At 45.1% G+C, this 10,861-nt stretch overlaps 1 protein-coding gene across 1 annotated transcript in view; it reads right to left on the bottom strand.

The window, feature by feature from the left end:
- CD44 (CD44 molecule (IN blood group)) overlaps positions 1-3,631 on the bottom strand; it is a 117,871-nt gene extending 114,240 nt beyond the window's left edge. The window contains exon 1 of the mRNA XM_082270156.1: positions 3,362-3,631. Within this exon, the coding sequence (XP_082126282.1) occupies positions 3,362-3,431 (70 nt within the window). The 5' untranslated portion in view covers positions 3,432-3,631. The remainder of the gene's footprint in view (positions 1-3,361) is intronic.
- Between the last annotated feature and the right edge of the window lie 7,230 nt (positions 3,632-10,861).

Genomic DNA, 10,861 nt, shown 5'->3' with positions numbered 1-10,861 from the left:
CATGCAGAGATAAGCCTCAATCTTCCCCCAGCTACCCATGGGCAGAGAAAACCTGAACTATTTTCTCCATAATAAAAAGAAAGAGTAGAATTTGTTATTCCACCTTTTTGTACAAGGTCATCACACAATGATGATCCTGTCCATTGATCAGAAGCAGGGGCGGACTGACCATTTGAGGATTAGGGCACTGCCCGAGGGCCCAGGGTCAGTAGGGGGCCCCATGAGAGGCTACACACTACAGAAAGAAGCCAGGAACTTCCATGCAGGCTATGCTGTGGTGGATATTTAAATGCACACTCTATGTGGCTGAGCTGCAATTTGTAGGTGGGGCTTTGTGTGGCTTGAGTGTGGACACAGGGGGCCCCATGATCTCTGATTGCCCGGGGGCCCCATGAGTTGTCAGTCCACCCCTGATCAGAAGTTCTTGTTAAAGGCATTTGTTCTAGAGGTAATAAAGCAATGCTCAAACAATAGATATCTTTAGACACGGTCAGTCTTGAGTTGACCATATACATGTTGTAATTACAGGTGATAATACAGCTGGCTATCCTTGAATGAAGATAATCTTCCCCCGGTTACCCATGGCAAGAGAAAATGTTACCCCTTTTCTCAATAGTAAAGGGAAACATTAGAACTTGTTATTCCACCTTGTTGGACAAGGTCTTCATACAACGATGACACCATTCATCAAACAGAGGACAAGGTCTTCATACAACGATGACACCATTCATCAAACAGAGGACAAGGTCTTCATACAACGATGATCCCATTCATCAAATAGAGGTGCTTGTTAAGGGCACCTGGTTTAGAGGTAACAAGCAATGGTCAGACAATGGATATCATCAGACACGGTAGGGTTTGAGTTGACCAAACACAGGCTGTCATTACAGGTGGTAACATAACTGGCTATCCTTGAATGATGATCCCCTCCATCGACCAAAAGTGCTTGTTAATGCACCTGGTCTTGAGGTAGCAAGCAATGCTAAAACAATGGATATCATCAGACATGGTCAGGTTTGGGCTGTCATTACCCATGGTAATAGAACTGGCTATCATTGAATGGGTCATGGCTGGACAAGCCGTGATCCTCCTGCCAGCTGATTGATATTAGCTACCCATGGACAGAGAATACTGACCCCCGTTTCTCCAAAAAAAGTAAAGGGAAAGATTACAGTGTGTTATTCCACCTTGTTGGAAAAAGTCTTCATGCAATGATGACCCCCTCCATTGTTCCAAAGGGCTTGTTAATGCACCTGGTCTTGAGGTAGCAAGCAATGCTAAAACAATGGATATCATCAGACATGGTCAGGCTTGGGTTGACCACAAACAGGCTGTCATTACCCATGGTAATAGAACTGGCTATCCTTAAACGAGTCATGGCTGGACAAGCCGTGATCCTCCTGCCAGCTGACTGATATCAGCTACCCATGGACAGAGAATACTGACCCCTTTTCTCCAAAAAAAGTAAAGGGAAAGATTACAGTGTGTTATTCCACCTTGTTGGAAAAAGTCTTCATACAATGATGACCCCCTCCATTGATCCAAAGTGCTTGTTAATGCACCTGGTCTTGAGGTAGCAAGGAATGCTAAAACAATGAATATCATCAGACATGGTCAGGCTTGGGTTGACCACAAACAGGCTGTAATCATGGGTGGTAATAAAGTTGGCTATCTTTGAATGAGGCATACCGGGACAAACCACAGTCTTCCTCCCAGCTGATAGATGGTAGCTACTCATGGGCAGAGAACATTTGTATACTTTTGCCCATAGCAAAGGGAGGGAGTGGCATTTGTTATTTCACTCTGTTGAACAAGGTCCATCCATCGGAGATACTTATTGATGTACCTGGTCTAGAGGTGGCAATCAATGCCTAAAACGAGTCCTCTATTTGATTCATATCTATGCATGGCTATTGCAATTACTGCAAAGGGGTCCTTATATTTTCCCTTTAAAAACACACTAGGTTTGCACCAACCTGCATAGAAAAGAACAGCCTTTGCCTTTAAAATGCATTTCAAGCAGTAAAATGTATGAGTTTTAACTACAGGAAAATAGACAAGTGTGGACCTTATAAGACAATAGGCAATAAAAAAAAAAAAAAAAAACATAACTCCCAGCTGCCAATCACTATTTATCCGGCATTGTTCTGGCTACTAATGAAAGATGAAATGAAACTCTACGCGTTGTCATTGCTCTTCACACTGCCAAAATAATTTGAATGCCTCCAAATCCTTCCGGAAAGAACAGGGACCGGACTGTCAGCCTGGACCTTCCTCAAGTCTGACATAGCTTTGCATACCCATCACAGCTCTGCAATTCTACAATGGAGCTTACATGGGGAACACGTGCGTTCACATGCAACATGCTGCCAGCTGCGGATACTCCCACCTCTGCAGCATACTCTAGCCTCAATAGTACACAATGGAAAAATTGAAAAAATTCTGAGAAATATTACCCTAGCGGCACATTTGTGTAAAAGTAATAACAATATGCCTGATTCAGATTGCTGGAACTTGTAGTCCACCCTGGAGAAATTAAATTACTTTTATTAAGTTTTATTATTTTATTAGAAATTAAGTATTTATTATTATTTATTACGTATGTATTATTTTATTAGAAATTAAGTATTTATTATTATTTATTAAGTATGTATTATTGTATTAGAAATTACGTATTTATTATTATTTATTAAGTATGTATTATTTTATTAGAAATTACGTATTTATTATTATTTATTAAGTATGTATTATTTTATTAGAAATTAAATTTCTAAAATTAAATTACTGTGAGTCGGAACTAAGGCTACACAGTTCTGGTCCTGAAAGCTTGTGCCTACAACATGACAAAGTACAACACAGACCCAAATGTTTCTAGCCAGGCAAATCCCAAAAATGGAATGGTATTGAGCTGAGATTTGTGCCAGTCTCCAGGGAGAATGAACTCAACATCCAATTTCCCATTAGTACCGCCATCAGCCGAAGATCAAAAAATAAAGGCACTTTTGTCTCCTCTAAAGCCGTATATATCCTATAAGTAAATCCCAAACTAAACAAAAAGCAACAAAAGAGTTATTGTTGTGGGATCCCTCGTTCTTCAGACATACGTAACTGTTGCTGGAGTAAACTACCTTCTCGAAGAATTGAAATATACAGAATGCTACGTCTACTTTCTACGAGGATTGAATATACAGAATGCTACGTCTACTTTCAATGGGGATTGAATATACAGAATGCTACGTCTACTTTCTACGAGGATTGAATATACAGAATGCTACGTCTACTTTCGAATATTTTTTTTTAAGTGAATAAACTATTCTATCAAAGCTTGATTTATATGAATGAAATGGATTGAATCTCTTACCATATTGTGCCTGGGAAACGCTGATCCAGCAGCATAATCCAAAACAGACCATCCACATCAACTTGGACATTGTGTAGCGCTGAGATTTTGGGGCTCCCACAAGAGGTACAAAAAGCAGCCACAGTGCAATTAAAGAGCCTTGTAACTTTGAAAGAGTTATTCTTCTGATTCAAAGGAACTGGAGTTGTGTCATAACTGGGAGGGAGTCAAAGTCACACCCATAGACAGAGAGAGAAAGAGAGAGAGAGAGAGAGAAGTCAGGCTTAGCAGGCAATGAGAGCCCAAGTTTTAGTGCCACATCTGAGCAGGCTACGGTAAAAGCTGGGGAAGGGGTGTCCCTTAGTGGAAACTCGAAGCAGTTTACATACCAGTAATATGACACAGGAAACGTTGGGGGATTTGCTTCCATTTTTTCAAGCAAGTAAGAAACATGTGGCCCCCTTCAAGGGTTAATCTGCTGCAAGGAAGAATAAAGAGCTAAGCGACAGGTATTAAACAAAGATGATTCACCAACTTAGAAGTAACTTAAAGGAGATGTAAAACCTAATTGCTTTAACGCATTCACATTATTTTCAAAGTCTAAAGTCAGCTTTAGTTTTAGGCTCCGTTCACACTGGCGTGACTTCAGATGCGACTTGGGTCGCACTGAGAGAAATAACGTTACCAGCACACCACGGATCTCCGACATGGGTCCAAAGCTTTAATCAGCAATCACGTCGTTACAGCAAAAGCAACGTTTGTGAGCCTCGTAGGATGCTTTCTGCAAAGGGGTTCTGCAAAGTTCAGAAGTGTTGCTTCTGCTGTAACAATGTGATCGCTGGTTACATGTCTGATGAAGGGGTCCTGCAAGCCTCCAAAACTTTGCTTCTGCTGTAGGGATATGATCGCTGGTTACATGCCTGATAAAGGAGTCCTGCAAGCCTCCAAAACTTTGCTTCTGCTGTAAGGATATGATCACTGGTTACATGCCTGATGAAGGGGTCCTGCAAGCCTCTGAAACGTTGCTTCTTCTGTAACAATATGATCGCTGGTCACATGCCTGATGATGGGGTCCTGCAAGCCTCCAAAACATTGCTTCTTCTGTAAGGATATGATCGCTGGTCATATGCCTGATGAAGGGGTCCGGCGAGCCTCTGAAACTTTGCTTCTGCTGTAAGGATATGATCGCTGGTTACATGCCTGATGAAGGGGTCCGGCGAGCCTCTGAAACTTTGCTTCTGCTGTAAGGATATGATCGCTGGTTAGATGCCTGATGAAGGGGCCCTGCAAGCCTCTGAAACTTTGCTTCTGCTGTAAGGGTATGATCGCTGGTCACATTCCTGATGAAGGGGTCCTGCAAACCTCTGAAACGTTGCTTCTTCTGTAAGGATATGATCGCTGGTCACATGCCTGATGAAGGGGTCCTGCAAGCCTCTGAAACCTTGCTTCTTCTGTAAGGATATGATCGCTGGTCACATGCCTGATGAAGGGGTCCTGCAAGCCTCTGAAACTTTGCTTCTACTGTAAGGATATGATCGCTGGTCACATGCCTGATGAAGGGGTCCGGCGAGCCTCTGAAACTTTGCTTCTGCTGTAAGGATATGATCGCTGGTCACATTCCTGATGAAGGGGTCCTGCAAACCTCTGAAACGTTGCTTCTTCTGTAAGGATATGATCGCTGGTCACATGCCTGATGAAGGGGTCCTGCAAGCCTCTGAAACATTGCTTCTTCTGTAAGGATATGATCGCTGGTCACATTCCTGATGAAGGGGTCCGGCGAGCTTCTGAAACTTTGCTTCTGCTGTAAGGATATGATCGCTGGTCACATGCCTGATGAAGGGGTCCTGCAAGCCTCTGAAACGTTGCTTCTTCTGTAAGGATATGATCGCTGGTCACATGCCTGACGAAGGGGTCCTGCAAGCCTCTGAAACATTGCTTCTTCTGTAAGGATATGATCGCTGGTCACATGCCTGATGAAGGGGTCCTGCAAGCCTCTGAAACGTTGCTTTTGCTGTAAGGATATGATCACTGGTTACGTGCCTGATGAAGGGGTCCTGCAAGCCTCTGAAACTTTGCTTCTTCTGTAAGGATATGATCGCTGGTCACATGCCTGATGAAGGGGTCCTGCAAGCCTCTGAAACTTTGCTTCTGCTGTAAGGATATGATCGCTGGTCACATGCCTGATGAAGGGGTCTTGCAAGCCTCTGAAACGTTGCTTCTTCTGTAAGGATATGATTGCTGGTTACATGCCTGATGAAGGGGTCCGGTGAGCCTCTGAAACATTGCTCCTGCTGTAATGATTTGATCTCTGGTCAAATGCCCGATGAAGGGGTCCTGCAAGCCTCCGAAACTTTGCTTCTGCTGTAAGGATATAATCGCTGGTTACATGCCTGATGAAGGGGTCCTGCAAGCCTCTGAAACGTTGCTTCTTCTGTAACAATATGATCGCTGGTCACATGCCTGATGAAGGGGTCCTGCAAGCCTCCAAAACATTGCTTCTTCTGTAAGGATATGATCGCTGGTCATATGCCTGATGAAGGGGTCCGGCGAGCCTCTGAAACTTTGCTTCTGCTGTAAGGATATGATCGCTGGTTAGATGCCTGATGAAGGGGCCCTGCAAGCCTCTGAAACTTTGCTTCTGCTGTAAGGGTATGATCGCTGGTCACATTCCTGATGAAGGGGTCCTGCAAACCTCTGAAACGTTGCTTCTTCTGTAAGGATATGATCGCTGGTCACATGCCTGATGAAGGGGTCCTGCAAGCCTCTGAAACCTTGCTTCTTCTGTAAGGATATGATCGCTGGTCACATGCCTGATGAAGGGGTCCTTCAAGCCTCTGAAACTTTGCTTCTACTGTAAGGATATGATCGCTGGTCACATGCCTGATGAAGGGGTCCGGCGAGCCTCTGAAACTTTGCTTCTGCTGTAAGGATATGATCGCTGGTTACATGCCTGATGAAGGAGTCCTGCAAGCCCCCGAAACTTTGCTCCTGGTGTAATGATTTGGTCTCTGGTCAAATGCCTGATGAAGGGGTCCAGCGAGGCTCTGAAACGTTTCTCCTGCTGTAACAATGTGATCCCTGGTCACATAGGTGTGCGCAGACTATTGCATTAGGGTGTGCACACCAAAGCTCAAACATACATGCCTTTCTCTGCAGCCTCAGCTGCACTGGAAGTGAATATATAGGAAGTGTTCTGTGCTAAGCAGCTTCCTGTTCATTCACAAACTGAAGCATAGTAAGCACAGTTTACTATGCTTCAGTTATGAATGAACACAGGGAGTGAGTGTGTTCACTGTGTTCATTTAGAAAAGGAAGGGGGCGTTAAATGACATATTTTCTAGCCGGCTCTCCATCCTGGAACATCCCTCGCAACAGCTGGGGGAGAGGAGAGAAGCCAGCAGCCCTTGCACTACAGAGTTGAAGGTAAATCTAAAGGAAATTGAATAGGAAAATTGTATAGTGTATGGCCAGCCTAAGTCTGTAGGGTTCAGTATTGAGTTGGCCAACCCTTTGCAGCTATAACAGCTTCAACTCTTCTGGGAAGGCTGTCCACAAGGTTTAGGAGTGTGTCTATGGGAATGTTTGACCATTCTTCCATAATGGAATTAAGCGCATTTGTGAGATCAGGCATTGATGTTGGACGAGAAGGCCTGGATCATAGTCTGCACTATAATTAATCCCAAAGGTGTTCTGTCAGGTTGAGGTCACCGCCCCTGGAAGTTTCGTCCTTCTTTTCCTTCCCCCGCCTATGAGAATGCGCAGCGTGAGTAAGGACCTGACTGTGAAGCCGAAAAAGGCTTCATTGCCAGTTTCCCTTAGAAAGAATGGCAGTGGTAGCACCCGAGAGCAGATCCAAAAATCGCTCTGGGGTCCTGACATCGCGGACTCCCTTGACAGGTAAGTGTCTATATATTAAAAGTCAGCAGCCACAGTATTTGTAGCTGCTGACTTTTAATTTTTTTTTTCTCCAGGCGGAACTTCTCTAAAATAATAATTTGTTGCTCAGTCAAACAATGTTTTGTGTTTTCACACCACAAAAATAAGTGAAAACACTGCTTATTTTATATGCTTTTGCTTATTCATCAGGTTGTTGTGACAACTGAACTTTTGTGAAATATTTCTTTGGAACAAGTGGACACATTCACATTGTGAAAACATTTTTTTGGGACTTTTATTTTTTGCTTTTTTTAATTTCTGTTGCGCTACACTGTATTTATTTAAACTGTCAAAAACTGCCACCCGTGTTTAACCACTTAAGCCCCGGAGGATTTGGCTGCTAAACGACCAGGGGGTATTTTGCGATTCGGCACTGCGTGACTTTAACGGACAATTGCGCGGTCGTGCGACGCTGTACCTAAACGAATTTGGCGTCCTTTTTTTCCCACAAACAGAGCTTTCTTTTGGTGGTATTTGATCACCTGTGCGATTTTTTGATCACGCACTATAAACAAAAAAAGAGCGTCAATTTTGCAAAAATAACAATATTTTTCACATTTTTTTATATGAAATTCCCCCAAAAAAAATGTAAAAATCAAAATTTTTTAACATTTTTGGCCAATTTGTTTTATGCTACCTATGTTTGGTAAAAGAAATCGCAAAAAGCGTATTTTTATTGGTTTGCGCAAAAGTTATCGCGTTTACTAACAAAGGGAAAGATTTCTGTCATTTTTGTTGTTTTTTTTTTAACGCGTAATGGCGGCGATCTGCGATTTTTTTTGCGGTACTGCGACATTGGGGCAGACAGATCGGACCCTTGACTGACATTTTTGACACTTTTGGGGTTACCAGTGACATTTCTACAGTAATCAGTGCTATAAATATGCACTGTTACTGTAAAAATACACTGGTAGTGAAGGGGTTAACTTTATTTGAGAGGGAGGGGCTGTGTGTGTCCCTAGGGGCGTGATTCTTACTGTGATTGGCTGTGACTTGAGGTGTAAGGACACTGATCAACGGTTCTACATAATAGAACCGTATGATCAGTGTTTTTACACCAAGGAGAATAACAGGCAGCTTGTTTACACAAGCTGCCTGACTTTCTCCCTCTCCCCCGACGATCGCCGAGTGACCGGCGGAACTTCGGGTCCGCCGGTCACACGCGCGGGGGGGTCCGTGACCGCGCGGGAGCGGGAGCGCGCCTCCGGCGGCGCGCGCTCGCTCCCCAGACCCTCCCAGGCTAGTGACATTAATTAACGTCACTCTGCCTGTGAGGGGCTGACCGCCGCAGTAAATTTACTTGCGGCGGTCGGCAAGCGGTTAATTTGACACGGTGATTATTTTGACACTTTTCACAATGTACCCCATATTCATTCACATGGGGGGCTGGGATCTAGGGGCCCCTTGTTAAAGGGAGCTTCCAGATTCTGATAATCCCCCTGCCTGCAGACCCCCACAACCACCGCCCAGGGTTGTCGGGAAGAAGCCCTTGTCCCCATCAACATGTGTACAAGGTGCTTTGGGGTGGAGGGGGTACTGGCTCAACCCCCCCCCCCACCCCTTTCCTGTCCTGCCAGGCTGCATGCTCGGATATGGGTCTGGTATGGATTTTGGGGGGACCCCACGCCATTTTCTTTCACTTTTTTCTATTGCCGGCAGTTTTTTTTTTTTAATTTAGCTGTCAGCGGGGAAGCCCGTTGACAGCTGATGACTCATCTGTTGTTAAGGAAGCAACGGTCGGCTTCCTAGCCTGCTCCTTAAGGGCTCTTTCACACTATCCGCTCCGTCGGCGGACTACGTTTATCTCAGCGGGGGGCCGATGCAGGAGAATGACACCTGTTCTCCTGCATCACACAGTTGGAGACACAGCTGTCAGAGCCCTATACTTCTCTATGGGGAAATCGGATGGGAACGCACCGTAGCAAAATAGGGTTTCCATCCGTCCAGATTTGACAGATCGGATCGGATGTCAGCGGACATGTCTCCGCTGACATCCGATGCCCCATAGGGATGCATGGGGGGACCGTTCAGATCCGCCTAAAAAAACTGACAGGCGGATCTGAACAGTCCGTCTGTGTGAAAGGGGCCGTAAGAGGATTTCTGCCCCTCAGGAAAAAAAATAAAAGTCAGCAGCTACAAATCCTGTAGCTGCTGACTTTTAAATATTAGAAATTTCCTTTCCAGGGTTCCCGCGATGTCGGCACCCAAAGCTGATTTTCGTATCGGCTCTCGGGTGCTGCCGCCGCCATTCAGGGTAAGGGAACCCAGCAGTGAACGAATTAAAAATTCTCCTGCACTCGGGTAGTATGTAATGAAGGATAAAGGAACTTATATGGTCTTGATATGCACCACTCAAGGTCTTGCTGCCCCCTCAGGACCAAGGGTATCCAAAAAGTACTGAAAGACAACAACAAAAAAAGAAGGACGCACCAACCTCGTGCATTACCACTAAAAAAGGTTTATTAATCCAAAGGCGACATACATTATACTCACAAATGAGTGATGATATAGCACATATAAAAGACAAAGGAACCGGTCGTCTCTAAGGTGACCAGGGAACCCCTGTACTGGATGACGTGCTGGTGTCAGCAACTATATGGCTGGGCTGACGTGTTTCGAGGGAGGACCCTCTTCCTCAGAGCCAAAAAGTGCTACTCAACCTTTCGGCACTGCGCATGTGCGATGCGTGCTGCACTTTCTAATTGGCTCAGCGACAGAGGAAGAAGGAGGGGGGCCGAACTTCCGAGGGACAGTCTCCCAGAAGTGGAGAAGGGTACCTGTCAAAAACAGGTACCCGCTCCTCTGTCCCCCCTGAAAGTGGGTGGGAGTGAAAGTTTCACTTTGGTTGGAACTCCGCTTTAACAACCAGCTTTGCCCAATCAGGGCTTAGAATGCACTGTGCAGCGCGCAGTGCATTGTGGGGGCCCTCGGCGGGCAAACATCCTGCCAAGCACCCCACAAATTTAGGTGTTCACCGAACGGGCGAACAGGCAATGTTCGGGCTGAACTTTTGCTTGGCTCGACTTGTTTGCCCAACTTAATCTCTGTGTATCACCCGAGGTCACTTCAACCACTTTAAAGATTCCCTAAAACTTTTTTTTCTTAGCCTTGCAGATTTTGTTGTTTCCTATTCGGCTGATCTTGCTTCACTTTCTGTCTTGAAATTTAATAGGAAGTGAGCTTTCTAAAGTAAAGCTGACCATACGTTAGTAGAGTTTTGAAATTAATGTTTCTGCCAATGTTCGCATTAAAATTCTCAGCTCATGTGATGAAATGTCCTTCAAAAGGACAATAGGAATAATTCATCTATAATCGCTGGGATAGGGCGGCTGCCCCTGGCACAATGATCTCATGTGAGGAAGAGGGTTGCCACGTGGTGAGTTTACACCGCTACAGCGACGGGAACTTTCCATAGGAGTAGTGACAGCAGCAGAGAGGAGGAGAGAGCTGGGAGGAGGTGCTGGCTGTGCTCTTCTCACCTCCAGCTGGAGCCTGGGTTCACACTGTTGCAGAGCGGGACACCGCATGTAATTCGCACAGGATTCGCAGCACATTCCTGTGAGAATTACATGCAGTGTCTCTGAG

Source organism: Pelophylax lessonae (assembly GCF_965119305.1).
Source record: "Pelophylax lessonae genome assembly, chromosome: 10".
Classification (NCBI taxonomy): domain Eukaryota; kingdom Metazoa; phylum Chordata; class Amphibia; order Anura; family Ranidae; genus Pelophylax; species Pelophylax lessonae.
This window is presented reverse-complemented; position numbering and strand designations above follow the sequence as displayed.